The 16,322-nt window shown below is 48.9% G+C and overlaps 1 protein-coding gene across 1 annotated transcript in view; it reads right to left on the reverse strand.

The window, feature by feature from the left end:
• The window catches only part of camk1da (calcium/calmodulin-dependent protein kinase 1Da), a 602,900-nt gene that overhangs the window by 42,799 nt on the left and 543,779 nt on the right, over positions 1–16,322 (reverse strand). The window contains exon 7 of the mRNA XM_070896562.1: positions 11,670–11,782. Coding sequence (XP_070752663.1) covers positions 11,670–11,782 — 113 coding nt within the window. The remainder of the gene's footprint in view (positions 1–11,669; positions 11,783–16,322) is intronic.

Genomic DNA, 16,322 nt, shown 5'->3' on the forward strand with positions numbered 1-16,322 from the left:
GGCTGGCACTCTGACAATGCTGAAGGAGTGCTGCACTGTCGGAGGTGCCGTCTCTCGGGTGGATGTATAAGACCCATGGCACTATTTGGAAGAAGAGCAGGGGAGTTGTGTCCTGGGGCCAATATTTATCCCTCAGGCTCTCAAATCTGGCACCAAGCCCATGGTCTACAGGGCTGTAGTGATACGCGCCCTCCTGTATGGCTCAGAGACGTGGACCATATACAGTAGACACCTCAAGTCGCTGGAGAAATACCACCAATGATGTCTCCGCAAGATCCTGGGAGGACAGATGCATCAACGTTAGCGTCCTCAACCAGGCCAACATCCCCAGAATCGAAGCACTGACCACACTCGACCAGCTCCGTTGGGCAGGCCACATTGTCCACATGCCTGACACAAGACTCCCAAAGCAAGCGCTCTACTTGGAACTCCTACACGGCAAGTGATCCCAGATGGGCAGAGGAAACGTTTCAAGGACACCCTAAAAGCCTCCCTGATAAAGTGCAACATCCCCAACGACACCTTGGAGTCTCTGGCCAAAGACCGCCCTAAGTAGAGGAAGTGCATCTGGGAGGGCGCTGAGCACCTCGAGTCTCGTTGCCGAGAGCATGCAGAAACCAAGCGCAGGCAGCGGAAGGAGCGTGCGGCAAACCAGACTCCCCACCCACCCTTTCCTTCAACCGCTGTCTGTCCCACCTGTGACAGAGACTGTAATTCCCGTATTGGACTGTTCAGCCACCTAAGGACTCACTTTTAGAGTGGAAGCAAGTCTTCCTCGATTCCGAGGGACTGCCTTTGATGATGATGATGTTTATGTGCAAATTGACTGCCGCGTTTCCCACATTACAACATTGACTACACTTCAAAAAGTACCTCATTGGCTGAAAAGCGCTTTGAGACATCCAGTGGTTGTGAAAGGCGCTATATAAACGCAAGTCTTTCTTTCTTACAAAGAAAACACTTCCAGAGAGAAGGGAGGGGGAGGGGAAGGAGATCGATGTTGCCGAACAGAGCCGCGTCAGGAAAGGCAAAACACCGGGAGCTCGCACACCGAACAGGTAAATCTTCGCAACCCTCCCTCTACCCCCCACCGCGAACATATCCTTCATTAATCCTTAAACCAAGCCGCGCTATTATTATATGTTATTAAACCAACCCAGAGCTCCATGGATTCCATGGATTCAGCGTTGACTATATTATTGTACACCCATACTTAAACCACCACAGATTGACACGCAGAAAGTTTCAGTACAGCTTCCGGTCGTTGGCAGTAGTCACTCCGATAAAATAATGGCCCTGAAATCCCGGTTTCTTCTTCCCGCGGGCGTTCGACTAAAGATAGGACAAAAGATGTGCACCTACCTTTTGGTCGAACGCTCACCAGAGATCCCGGTCCTGAGCCCTCCTCTTGTTGCACAACGGAGCGCGTTCACATTGGGACGTCGTGGGCCTGGACGCCCAATCACGGTAAAGTATTTTCTCATTCATAGCAATAGGAGTTTCATTAGTCCGAATCTCCTATTACTATGAATGAGAAACACCCCAAACACCCAAACACTACATAAAACATTATAAATACATTATAGAAATTAAAGTTGATAGAAATGTTTTAGAAAAAAATATATATTTGCCGATTAAAATTTTTTTTTTAAATTATGGTTTAAAATAAAATTACCTGAGTGGGCAGGGTTTTTAACATAAATTTTATTTTAATATGTTTTTAAACTCTTACGCTGGTAAAAGTAGGCTACGCGTTTGCAGAGAGTTGTTGATGGCAGTTTGTTGGATATATTCAAGAGGGAGTTAGATGTGGCCCTTACGGCTCAAGGGATCAAGGGATATGGAGAGAAAGCAGGAAAGGGGTACTGAGGTGAATGATCAGCCTTGATCATATTGAATGGTGGTGCAGGCTCGAAGGGCCGAATAGCCTACTCCTGCACCTATTTTCTATGTTTGTATGTTTCTATTAATAAAGCCAAGGATTCCATATGCTTTTTAACAGCCTGCTCATCGTGTCCTGCCATCTTCAAAGGTTTGTGTCCAGACGCCCTGAGGCCTCTCTGTTCCTGCACCCCCTTAAACTTGTTGCGTTTATGTTGCCTCTCCTCATTCTTCCAACCAAAATTTATCAGTTCGGAATGGTAGCTTTGAAAAAAGATTGGGAACTGATTGCGTGGCTTGCTGCAAATTACTCGTTTCTCGTAGTTGCCTATTTTATGGTTTGCTCACTTGCATTTCTATCGCGCCTTTCACGACCTCAGGACATCACAAATTGCTTTACAGCCAATGAAGTACTTTTTGGAGTGTAGTCACTGTTGTAATGTGGGAAACACAGCAGCCAATTTGCACACAACAAATAATCTGTTTTAGTGATGTTGATTGAGGGATAAATATTGGCCCCAGGACACCGGGGATAACTCCCCTGCTCTTCTTCAAAATAGTGCCGTGGGATCTTTTACATCCACCTCAGAGAGCAGACGGGGCCACGGTTTAACGTCTCATCTGAAAGACGGCACCTCCGACAGTGCAGCACTCCCTCAGCCCTGCACTGGGAGTGTCAGCTTAGATTTCTGTGCTCAAGTCCCTGGAGTGGGACTTGAACCCACAACCTTCTGACTGAGAGGCGAGAGTGCCGCCCACTGAGACACATGACTAATTTAGTTAATTAATTTGGTGGTGGTTTCAGCCAATGATTGATTTTTGGACTATGTGTGACACCTTGAGGATCGAGGTCCTGAAGTGTTGGATGCTTGACATGCACTGGTGCGACACCTTATACGTGGTAGACATACGGCAGACGAGTTTGCATTTAGGTTTGCATTGCCAGTTAAATGTACTGACTTGAGCCTCTGTGAGCATTTTACACTTCAGGGCAGCTTTTCTTCTCCAGTGCTGGTTTTAATGGTCTGCATCCATCCCCAAAATGGTGCAGGAGGGCGACGGCAGCGAAGAGTGACGTCATCAAGGTCCAGGTCGGTGATTGGAGCGTGGGCAGGTACAGCAGGAGCGGCGAGGTCAGGGGCGAAGGAGCGGCGAGAGACTGGGGAGCGACGTGATCGGGGCCCAAGAGAGCAGAGTTCGGGGCCCAGAAGAGGCGAGGGCCCAGGGGCAGCACGGGCCCAGCCCACACTGCGATATGTGTGTGCACTAGGTCCGTGCAGCAGAGCTGGTCTCCAGTCGTCCTGGTTAACCCTTGCCACTGGACCAAGACCTCGCTCTGTCAAGCCCGTGTGGTGGCTGGTGTGCAACGGTCACCCCACGTTAAAAAAATCCACCCACAGGCATCTTCCACCCTTCAACATGTAGTTCGGGATCTGGAATATTAGGTCCTTCATTGAAACACCTGTGAGCTCATCTTTTTTGGCATGGAAGCAAGTCATCCTCGATACGAGGGACTGCCTATGATGATGAATGGGTTAAAAGCAGAAAAGAAGACTAACATCTTATTGCATTTTAAGGCACTTTACATACAATGAATTTTACTTTGGGTTGTTGTGGCTGTTGTTTGTATCTAGTTATTGTTATGTGGGGAAATCATCAAAGGCAGTGCCTCGGAATCGAGGAAGACTTGCTTCCACTCTAAAAGTGAGTTCTCAGGTGACTGAACAGTCCAATACAGGAATTACAGTCTCTGTCACAGGTGGGACAGACAGTGGTTGAGGGAAGGGGTGGGTGGGGAGTCTGGTTTGCCGCACGCTCCTTCCGCTGCCTGCGCTTGGTTTCTGCATGCTCTCGGCGACGAGACTCGAGGTGCTCAGCGCCCTCCCGGATGCTCTTCCTCCACTTAGGGCAGTCTTTGGCCAGGGACTCCCAGGTGTCGGTGGGGATGTTGCACTTTATCAGGGAGGCTTTGAGGGTGTCCTTGAAACGTTTCCTCAAGTTCACCTATGGCCCAAGCACCCAAGGCCCCACCCCACTGCTGGGGAGACACTCATCAAGGACACCGAGGCAGTCAGGGCCCGCAGGAAGGAGCACTTCGAAGATCTCCTGAATCAAGATTCTGCCTTTGACATGAGTGTCCTCGACTCCATCCCACAGCATGCTACCCGCCACCACCTCAGCAAAACCCCAGCCCTGCACGATGCAGAAAAAGCCATCCGTCAGCTCAAGAACAACAAGGCATCGGGAGCAGATGGAATCCCCACTGAGGCACTGAAGCATGGCGGAGAAGCACTATTGGCACGAATAGAATGCATGGCCCCCCATCTCTCTTATCTGGAAGGAGGAGAGCATGCCGGGAGATCTCAGAGATGCCGTGGGGAAATACAGCAGCAATGTCACAAAGCGAGATGATGAATCCTCAGTCTGTTTCTGGTGGTGTTGAGAGGGGAGCACACTGCCAGCGATTCCAACAGTGGCCATCCTGCGACTCCATAAGATTGGCAATTCGTGCCAAAGTAGGGAAAGTTAACTTTATACTGAAACTGGGCAAATTCACTTTACATATGACACTCACAGCCAATGAAAGAAAGACTTGCATTTATATAGCACCGTTCACAATCTCAGGACGTCCCAAAGCGCTTTACAGACAATAAGGTACTTTTGGAGTGTACTCACTGTTGTACTGTGGGAAACACGGCAGCCAATTTGCGCACAGAAAGCTCCCACAAACAGCAATGTGATAATGTCCAGATAACCTATTTTACTGATGTTGATTGAGGGATAAATATTGGCCCCGGGACACCGGGGATAACTCCCCTGCTCTGCTTCAAAATAGTGCCATGGGATCTTTTACATCCACCTGAGAGAGCAGACAGGGCCTCGGTTTAACGTCTCATCTGAAAGACGGCACCTCCGACAGTGCAGCGCTCCCCCAGCACTGCACTGGAGTGTCAGCCTAGATTTTTAGGCTCAAGTCTCTGGAGTGAAACATAGAAACATAGAAAATAGGTGCAGGAGTACTCCGTTCGGCCCTTCGAGCCTGCACCACCATTCAATATGATCATGGCTGATCATGCAACTTCAGTACCCCATTCCTGCTTTCTCTCCATACCCCTTGATCCCTTTAGCTGTGAGGGCCACATCTAACTCCCTTTTGAATATATCTAACGAACTGGCATCAACAACTCTCTGCGGTAGAGAATTCCACAGATTCACAACTCTCTGCGTGAAGAAGTTTCTCCTCATATCGGTCCTAAATGGCTTACCCCTTATCCTTAGACTGTGACCCCTGGTTCTGGACTTCCCCAACATCGGGAACATTCTTCCTGCATCTAACCTGTCCAGTCCCGTCAGAATTTTATATGTTTCTATGAGATCCCCTCTGATTCTTCTAAATTCCAGTGAATATAAGCCCAGTCGATCCAATCTTTCTTCATATGTCAGTCCTGCCATCCCGGGAATCAATCTGGTGAACCTTCGCTGCACTCCCTCAATAGCAAGAAACCACGACCTTGTGCCTCAGAGGCGAGGGTGCTGCCCACTTTTCACTCATCACTCTTGGCTCAGTTGAGTATCCGATCTGGAGCCTCAGTGCAGAGACATTTGCTTAGGGAATTCCCGGGATGTGGGGGATGAGGCGGAAAGGAAACGATTGGCGGGTGTTGACAGAGTTGGTATCCTGCGCCCCGTGTTGGCTGGCTGGAGAGCAGCATTGACCCGAGTGCGGGAGCGAGTCAGTCACTGACCGGGTCTCATGATCTCCGGACGTGGGCAGCCCAAGAATAAAGGAGGGATTGTGGGAGACTTTCATACTCTCAAAACAAGACGCAGTTTCTGTTAATGACAAAGTTTCCCCCAACTTAGTCTTCTTTCCTTAAGTGCCGGTACGTTTTTCTTTGAAGTGTCCAAGGAACTGCAAAAACGTTCAATTATCATTGGCAAAGCAAAAGAGAATATTATGAATAGCTTTTTGCAAAATCAGGCCTGTTGCCTGTGAGTGATGCTGCCAAACAACTGTTTTGCTTTAATTTCAAGGCTGTATTTATCTTTTTCAGTATTAACACATAACTCTACTCCTTGGCAATCGCACGTTTTGGCAGCGATTACTGATGTTCTCCGTATTTTAAAAATAGAAAATCTTCTCAGCACTTTGGATCGAGAGACGCAAACTGAGAATCACACAGAGATACTTCCGAGCAGCAAACTCTCAGTAGAAAAATACATTATCACCATGACACTCTGTATTTGCCATGTTGGTCGATTTACCAACTCACCATCGAGGCGAGGCACCCATCATCATCATCATCATCATCATAGGCAGTCCCTCGGAACCGGGGAAGACTTGCTTCCACTTCCAAAGTAAGTTCTCTGGTGGCTGAACAGTCCGATACGAGAGCCACAGACCCTGTTACAGGTGGGACAGATAGTCGTCGAGGGAAGGGGTGGGTGGGGCTGGTTTGCCGCGCGCTCCTTCCGCTGTCTGCGCTTGACTCTTCATGCCCTTTGCGTTGAGACTCGAAGAGCTCCACGCCCTCCCGGATGCACTTCCTCCACCTCGGGCGGTCTGTGGCCAGGGTCTCCCAGGTGTCCGTGGGGATGTCACACTTTACCAGGGAGGCTTTGAGGGTGTCCTTGTAACGTTTCCGCTGCCCACTTTTGGCTTGTTTATCATGAAGGAGCTCCGCAAAAAGCATTTGCTTAGGGAGTCTCGTATCCGGCATGCGAACTATGTGGCCTGCCCAGCGAAACTGATCGAGTGTGGTCAGTGGAAGTGGCAGGAAAAGAGTTGGACAGGGGCAGCAATCAATCAGATAAAAAGCCAGTATAATGGCGACCATGAAACTACAGGATTGTCGTAAAAACCCGGCTGGTTCACTGATGTCCTTCAGGGAAGGAAATCTGCCGACCTTAGCCGGTCTGGCTGATATGTGACTCCAGACCCACAGCAATGTGGTTGACTCTTAACTGCCCTCTGAAATGGCCCAGCGAGACACTCAGATGCATGCAAGAAGGCGGCTCACCACCACCTTCTCAAGGAGCAATTAGGGATGGGCAATAAATGCCGGCCTTGCCAGAAATGCCCACATTCCATGAATGAATAAAATTTTGAAAAATTAAGGGATTATTCATAATAAAATGGGGGAAAAAAGAGGAAAAAAACACATGGACTTATCACTGTTAGGCACAAGATGCCCATTGGATATAGCATTTAGGGGTAATGTCTGTTAGTGCAATCATTTTATTACTTAACAGCAAGACGCTACTCAGTTGCCGTACATTTTAATACATGGTTCTCATCTGTTGCTATCTCACAAGGATGAGAGTCTGAATGAGCACGACTGGGAATTAAAATCCCCACACTTTCTACCCTCTGGTGATCAACCAACCGAGCGACCCCAGCCCCTGAGGATCACAAGGAATGAAAAAGAAACATAAGGAAGATAAAATGCCAATAAAAAGAGCTGGCAATCCGCCCACCGCCCCATTTGTTCAACACAGTGACCATTCTTCATGGTCAGCCCAGACAGTACACACGCCAGCCATGGGCCAGCACAGTCAAGTTCTCGTCCAACAGTCACACACGTGCATTTTCCAACAAGCGGCACTGGATAGTGGTCAGGAGCGGAAGCACTGACTTCTCCTCTCCCTAGCTCAGGGACACCGATGCCACTAGTGATACCCTTACATAACAACATAAGAATTAGGAGCAGGAGTCGGCCATTCGACCCCTCGAGCCTGTTCCGACATTCAATGAGATCATGGCAGATCTTCTACCTCAAGTCCACTTTCCCTGCACTATCCCCATTTCCCTTGATTCCCTTAATATCTAAAAATCCATTGATCTCAGCCTTGACTATACTCAAAGACTGAGCCTCCACAGCCCGGGGCAGAGAATTCCAAAGATTCACCACCCTCTGAGTGAAGAAATTCCTCCTCATCTCAGTCCTAAATGGCCGACCCCTTATCCTGAGACTGTGACCCCTGGTTCTAGACTCCCCAGCCCGGGGGAAACATCCTCCCTGCATCTACCCTGTCAAGCCCTGTGAGAATTCTACAGTGGACCTGGTTGAGATCAGCTACTGCAGCACGGACAGGGGCTGGGGCTGGGGTGGACGAGGGTTTCAGTTTATCCGCACATGTGCGGTGGGTCAGGCTCCGAAGAATTCCAAGGCCAGGGTCCGTATCCAGTGACTCCTGTTGTAAAGTACAAGTCTGGAGGCATCAGGATTGGATTGGGTTGAGCTATGACATGTGGTTGAATAATCATTGGCATTCATTGTCTGGACTCGTATATAAGAACATAAGAATTAGGAGCAGGAGTTGGCCATTCGGCCCCTCGAGCCTGCTCCACCATTCAATAAGATCATGGCTGATCTGATCCTGGCCTCAACTCCACTTCCCCGCCCGCTCCCCATAACCCTTGACTCCCTTATCGTTCAAAAATCTGTCTATCTCCACCTTAAATATATTCAATGACCCAGCCTCCACAGCTCTCTGGGGCAGAGAATTCCACAGATTCACCACCCTCTGAGAGAAGAAATTCCTCCTCATCTCCATTCTAAATGGGCGACCCCTTAATCTGAAACTCTGCCCCCTAGTTCTAGATTCACCCATGAGGGGAAACATCATCTCAGCATCTACCCTGTCCAGCCTCCTCAGAATCTTATACGTTTCAATAAGATGAAGTGCATGAAGAATTTTTCCTCTTAAGAATTGAAGCACATATTTCTTGCTATCAGATTACGCAAAGGCCTTGAAATTACATTGAAGAATTTTAGCATTGAAACGGTTAACACATTTACGTGAAACTTCTTAGCTTGCTAAAATAAATAGGCTAATGCTCCTGGTAACAAAGCAGGCAAGAGAGTTTATAGCAGCTTGCTAAATGTTCGACGTGTTTGTACGCTAATATTCACACAGTGTAGTTTCAAGGCAAAGAGTTTCAGTGGGTGTGGATGCTGCTGCAACTCATACTACCAGTGACATCAACACTGCAGCTATAAGAGCGGGCTCGAGGGGCCGAATGGCCGACTCCTGCTCCTATTTCTTATGCTCTAAGCGAGCGGGAGGCTTTGTGCTCAGTGACGAGTGTCTCACCTCCTGACTCCTCAGTAGCTTTTCACCATCAGCAAGGCTGAAGTCAGGAGAGTGATGGAATATTCACCACTCTTCCAGATGTTCCAGCCACAGCAACACTCAAGAAGCTCCACATCATCCGGGACAAAACAGTCCATTCGATCGGTGGATCCCCGCCGTTAGACTCAAGATCCACACCCCTCAACCACCTGCAGCGCACTGTCGTATCGACAGGATGAACTGCACCAACTCACCTGGCTAACTTTGACAACACATCCCCGCTCCGTGATCTCCACAACCGAGAAGGACAAAGGCCACAAGTGACATGGAGCACCATCGCCTGCAAACTCCCCTCCAGGCCACACAACATCCTGACTGGGACATATACCGTCATTCCTTCCCGCTGCCATTCCTTCATCGTCGCTGGGCCAATATCGCCAAATTCTCCACATAACACCTTTGTGGAAATACCATCACCACAAGGAGTGCAGCAATTCAAGGAGAAGGCCCATCATCGCCTGTTCAGTGCAACTCGTGGTGGGTAATAAACAACAACAACTTGTATTTATATAGCGCCTTTAATGTAGTAAAACATCCCAAGGTGCTTCACGGGAGCGTTACCAAACAAAGTTTGACACCGAGAGACATAAGGAGAAATTAGGGCAGGTGACCAAAAGCTTGGTCAAAGAGGTAGGTTTTAAGGAGCGTCTTAAAGGAGGAAAGAAAGGTAGAGAGGCGGAGAGGTTTAGGGAGGGAGTTCCAGAGCTTGGGGCCCAGGCAGCTGAAGGCACGGCCACCAATGGTTGAGCGATTATAATCGGGGATAGAAACATAGAAACATAGAAATTTACAGCGCAGAAGGAGGCCATTTCGGCCCATCGTGTCCGCGCCGGCCGACAAAGAGCCACACGGCCCTCGGTCAGCAGCCCTGAAAGTTACATATAAACCAATGAACAATGGCAGACAGGTAAAGAGCATCCAGCCCAACCAGTCCGCCTCACACAACTGTGCTACCCCATGTATTGTAATATTTTACACTCCACCCCAACCGGAGTCATGTGATCTCCTGGGAGATGCAAAAAAACAGATAAAAACCCAGGCCAGTTGGGGGAAAAAATTCCTCTCTGACCCATCCAGGCAATGGAAACTAGGCCAAGAGATCACCCTGGCCATATTCGATTCCCTGCAGTACTTACCATCATATCTGCTCCGGCCAACAAGAGGTTATCCAGTCTAATCCCACTTACCAGCTCTAGGTCCATAGCCCTGCAGGTTAAGACACTTTAAGTGCCCATCCAAGTACCTTTTAAATGCGATGAGGGTTTCTGCCTCTACCACCCTTCCAGGCAATGAGTTCCAGACCCCCACAAGCCTCTGCATTAAGAAGCTTCACCTCAAATCCCCTCTAAACCTTCCAACCACCTTAAACCTATGCCCCCTCGTAATTGACACCTCCACCAAGGGAAATAGGCCCTTTCTATCCACTATATCCAGGCCCCTCAACATTTTATACACCTCACTGAGGTCTCCCCTCAGCCTCTGTTCCAAGCAGAACAAACCCAGCCTATCCAATCTGTCCTCATAGCTAAGATTCTCCATTCCTGGCAGTATCCTCGTAAATCTCCTCTGCACCCTCTCCAGTGCAATCATGTCCTTCCTATAATATGGCATCCAGAACGTATGCTCAAGAGGGCATAATTAGAGGAGTGCCGATATCTCGGGGGTTGTGGATCTGGAGGAGGCTACAGAGATAGGGAGGTTCGAGGCCATGGAGGGATTTGAAAACGAGAATGATAATTTTAAAATCGAGGCATTGCTTAACTGGGAGCCAATGTAGGTCAGCGAGCATAGGGGTAATGGGTGAGCGGGACTCGGTGCGAGTTAGGACATGGGCAGCCGAGTTTCTAGTCAAGTCTAGAGGTAACAATGGCATGGATAAGGGTTTCAGCGGAAACGTTACAAGGACACCCTCAAAGCCTCCCTGGTGAAGTGCGACATCACACTGACACCTGGGAGACCCTGGCCGAAGACCGCCCGAGGTGGAGAAAGTGCACCGGGAGGGCGTTGAGCTCCTCGAGTCTCAACGCTGCGAGCGTGACGAGGTCAAACGCAGACAGCGGAAGGAGCGCGTGGTAAATCAGTACCACCCCCCCACCCTTCCCCCGATGAATATCTGTCCCACCTGTGGCAGGGTCTGTGGCTCTCCTGTTGGACTGTTCAGCCACCAAAGGACTTACTTTAGGAGTGGAACCAAGTCTTCGTCGATTTCGAGGGACTGCCTATGATGATGATGATGAAGGGTTCCAGCAGCAGATGAGCTGAGGCAGGGGGTGGAGACGGGCGATGTTACGGAGGTGGAAATAGGCGGTTTTGGTTATGGCGTGGATATGTGGTCGGAAACTCATTTCAGGGTCAAATATGAGAGTCTGGTTCAGCCTCAGACAGATGCTGGGGAGAGGGATGGAGTCGGTGTCTAGGGAATGGAGTTTGCGGAGGGGATCCTAGACAATGACTTCGGTCTTCCCAATATTTCGTTGGAGGAAATTTCTGCTCATCCAGTGCTGGATGTCGGACAAGCAGTCTGACAATTTAGAGAGAGTGGGGGTGTCGAGAGAAGTGGTGGTGAGGTCGAGCTGGGTGTAAAACTGTGGCCTTGACAGCAATGCAAACATTATGGGAACCAATTTAACAAAAGGTGCCCTTCAACATACCAGAGTCGGAGATGTCATCCCAGTACGGACAGTCAAACTCATATTCTGCCTTTAATATCTGTTCAAACAGCCTGGAGTCATTTTCATCATAGAATGGAGGGTAGCCGCATAACCTGAGGGGAGATATATAGATAATAAAATGGTTAATAACAATAGTTTAAATTGTGCAGGCTTCCTGAACTTTCTCAAACTAAATATTTAACAATTATTTGGTTGTTGAGGCTAAAATACAGAGAATGTTCGTTGCAATATAGAGCATTGAATCTGATCGCTGGTGTCAGAGAGCTGCGTTAGGGGGAAAGAACAGAAAAAGTCCGACTCTTCAGGATGCCAGAAAGTGGAAACCTAACAAGAGACATCACTCTCCCTCGGAAATATATCGGCCGTTCCTTCATCGTCGCTGGGTCACAATCCTGGAACTCCCTCCCTAACAGCACTGTGGGAGCACCTTCACCACACGGACTGCAGCGGTTCAAGAAGGCGGCTCACCACCACCTTCTCAAGGGGCAATTAGGGATGGGCAATAAATGCCGGCCTTGCCAGCGACACCCACATCCCGTGAATGAATAAACAAAACAAAAATACAAGATACTAAATGCAATAGAAAAGTTGAATTCAGATGACACTTTCAAGTCAAACCCTATCTGCAGGACAACAGGACATTGGCACGGACTGGTGAATGGTAAGTTCAGAATTGATGTCAAATATTACTTCACACAAAAAGTGATCAATATCGTGATCAATACCAGGTAGGGTAGTGGGGTCCAAAAGCCTGGAATCATCAAGAGGCAGTTGGGTGCTGTAATGGGGACCCAGAACTTTCCATGGATTCTGAGGGGGATTGACAGGGTAGATGCAGGGAGGATGTTTCCCCCGGGCTGGGGAGTCTAGAACCAGGGGTCACATTCTCAGGATAAGGGGTCGGCCATTTAGGACTGACGTGAGGAGGAATTTCTTCACTCAGAGGGTGGTGAATCTTTGGAATTCTCTGCCCCAGAGGGCTGTGGAGGCTCAGTTGTTGAGTATATTCAAGGCTGAGATTGATGGATTTTTGGAGTCCTGGGGAATGGAGGGATATGGAGACCGGACGGGAAAGTGGAGTTGAGGTTCATGATCAGCCATGATCGTATTGAATGGCGGAGCAGGCTCGAGGGGCCGAATGGCCGACTCCTGCTCCTATTTCTTATGTTCTTATGAAAGACAAGCTACATCGGCGAAATGGCTTCTGATTTTTCTGGAACCGTGAAGAGGAATAAACTTCCAGCAAACTCTATTGAAGGCAGCAGATCACGTCAGCCAATGGTGGTCTACTTTCAGGTAGGCAGGCGGGACATTCTCACCTTTATTAATAGATTGTCCGCCTCTGCTTTAGCGATGATCTGCCTGTGCGGTAAGAACTTTGTTTAAATATTTTAATTTACTGCTGGCAGTATTGAGGAATTTAAACCCTCAAAAAAATTGGAAATGCCACTGTCCCTGGAACCTTGCCCTGTCAGGACAAGCTGCCAGATGTTTATGGGCCAATTAAAGAAAGCGACAGAATATAGACAAGTTAAGTAGCTGAACCAGATTGAAGGGCAGTTTTCATGTCTTCTCGTGCAACAATGGAATTTTTTCTCTCTCTGTTGCCCATGGCAGCCAGTAATTACCCCGCCATTCACGCCCTATCCAGCTCATCTTTTTCTAATTCTGGCCATTACCATCTCAAGTTGGCCCATCATCCCTTTTGTCTCTCTAATCTCTCCTGCTGTCTCCCTATCACCGACCTTCCCTTTTGTTCTTCCCTCCCCTCCCCCTCTCAGCCCTCCTAAAGAATCTGTTCATTTCGGACATTTCCCAGTTCTGACGAAGGGTCATCGACCCGAAACGTTAACTCTGTTTCTCTCTACACAGATGCTGCCTGACCCTCTGAGATTTCCAGCATTCTCTGTTTTTATCTCAGATTCCAGCGTCCGCGGTATTTTGCTTTTGCAGTGGAATATTGGGAGCAGGCGATGATTACCGTTGACCCTTCCCGATGAGCATAAATGGTTTGAAGAAGCAATGAGGTTGTAATTGCTTCCTCCTGGCACATATTGGAACAACTATCTGTAAATGGGTCAAGCTACCTCTCATGGTGGCCCTGTCCACGACGCCCACATCCCTGGAACAAATAAAATATAAATGTGAAATTTTCCATGACGTTGTGACTAGTTCCGAGCTGCTTGGCCTTTGAACTTACTTGGCACAGTTTGGGTGAGTTTCGCTCTTGTCTAGCTGAGCCACAGGATGCCGTGTGTCAGGATACAACAGGACTGCAGCCTCAGAGCAAGGGGAAATGACATTCATTATCGCCCCGTTTGGGGGAGGCGTGAGAGTTAGCGCCAGGCGCTGAAGTCCCGTCCCCTCGAGAAATTCGGGTTAGTGTCCCCGGAAGGAAGTGTAGCACTAAATTGAGTGTCCGCTGCCCCTCCGGGACGCTAACGGGGCGGACGCCTCAGCAGCGGTGATCACTGGGCCGCGCAGCGCTGCCGTGTCCGAGAGGCCCCTCCCTCACTTAAAGGGGCAGGCGCACGCTGCCAAATCTGCGAATAAAAGAGGAACCTCGCTGGACCAGCGGGGAGCAGGGGAGCCGCGCGATGAGCAGAGCACCGGGCCGAGTGCTCGCGATCAGGACCCCACGCAGCAAACGGAGTGGCGGGAAACACAAGGTACGGTTTTTATCTAATTTCCATCGGCCACTTGGCCTTTAACCGTCGCCCCGGTAACAGCAGGCCTCCCGATCCGCGCCTCCTGCAGCCGTCGATGCTTTCGCCCAGCGATGGCGACACGATCTCCGGGCGCTGGAGTCCGGGGCGCAAAGCCGTAGCGCCGCCGCTAAACTCCCCCCCAATATGGCGGGAGTCGTTGCCAGCGCCCCGCCCGGGCAGTAAGGCTTTATGCCCCGTAAACGCCCCCTGGTGGTGCAAAAAGGAGGCGCAAATTTACCAAATTTCTATCCCTTTAAATCTACAGCACAGCCTGCAGTAATAGTACTCACTGCTAACATCCACCTGATCAAAATTCAATTCGATCGGGTAGATGGAAAAATATTATTTTCATTCATTCTCTTACCATTCCAAGCCACACAACCAAGTCCATCAGTTTATACTAAAAACAACCACTAATTTTACACATTTCTTCAGACAGGAAAGCCATCCAATTTCCATGCTTTAAACAGAGCACGGATTAGCTATGGTAACTCCCATATCTTTAACCATTTCTATCCAGTTATTCACTAAGCAGCCCCAACCTTGCATCACCCATCGCACAATTATGTCTTCAAATTCCCAGCATACATCTTCAATATCTGATGCTCTTCGATGCTTTGGTTATAGAGGGTTAAACATAAGGATTAGGAACAGGAGTCGGCCATCTAGCCCCTCGAGCCTGCTCCGCCATTCAATAAGATCATGGCTGATCTGGCCGTGGACTCAGCTCCACTTACCCGCCCGCTCCCCGTAACCCTTAATTCCCTTATTGGTTAAAAATCTATCTATCAGGGTTAGAGTATAAGATTAAATAAGTCTTACTACAATTATACAGGGCATTGGTGAGGCCACACCTGGAGCACTGTGCACAGTTCTGCTCTCCTTACCTAAGGCAATACATACTTGCCTTATAGGGAGTGCAGTGAAGGTTCACGAGACCGTTTCCTGGGAAGAGGGGATTGCCCTATGAGGAGAGGTTGAGTCGACTAGACCGATATTCCTTAGAGTTTAGAGGAATGAGACGCAAACCAACTAATCAGGATATTAATAACTGGGAATATCAAGATCTCAGGAAGAGAGCCAACAGGAGGACTGATGTAAGGGTTTGAAGCGGACACAGGAAGATCGAGGTCAGGAATTCTGGGCCACACGCCCTGAAAACAGAAATTCCCCCAAGACGGTCTCCTGAGCCAAAGGAGAATATAGAAAACGGGCCCGGCCAGCCAAATGGAAAGCAATGGAGGCCTGAGTGTGAGGAGACTAAACGCTTACAACAAGATACTCGGGCCCAGCAGTCAAATTTGTAAACTTGTACTCATGATGTAGATAAGTAATCTTTTGTAATATTTATAAATAAATACCTTACTTCGAAACAAAAGAAGCAGTGTAATGGCGATAAGGGAGTAAAGGGTTATGGGGAGCGGGCAGGGAAGTGGAGCTGATCAGATCAACCATGATCTTATTGAATGGCAGAGCAGGCTCGGGGGGCCAAATGGCCGACTCCTGCTCCTATTTCTTATGTTCTTAAGTTCTTATGTAGGCACCTGTGAGGTTGCTCACAGGTTTGTGGAGTTGTTGCCTGCCTCTCTTCCACGGTTACATCCGAGCCAGGGTGTCCCTGGAGATGGAGCACGCGGTGTCCACCGGTACGCTCGTGGCCTTCCGCGAGAGGTGGGCGCCGGAGGGACTGGTGTGCATTGTCACCCCCGGCAACCAAATTTTAATTTAATTTAAGTTGTGGTAAAAAGTTAATTTGTTTATTTGTCGGTTTTAGTGCCTCCCGTTAATAAGGAGAGCACTTGATTTATGGTTTTACAAAAATAGTTGTGGAGCTGTTGCACTGTGAGTGGCTTAGCCAGTCACGTGGTGTTTACAAGACTCAATAAAACCCCAGTTAATCGAGTTCAGGTTCTCTACGATGAGA

The sequence above is a fragment of the Pristiophorus japonicus genome, chromosome 13 (genome assembly GCF_044704955.1).
Source record: "Pristiophorus japonicus isolate sPriJap1 chromosome 13, sPriJap1.hap1, whole genome shotgun sequence".
Taxonomy (NCBI): Eukaryota; Metazoa; Chordata; class Chondrichthyes; family Pristiophoridae; genus Pristiophorus; species Pristiophorus japonicus.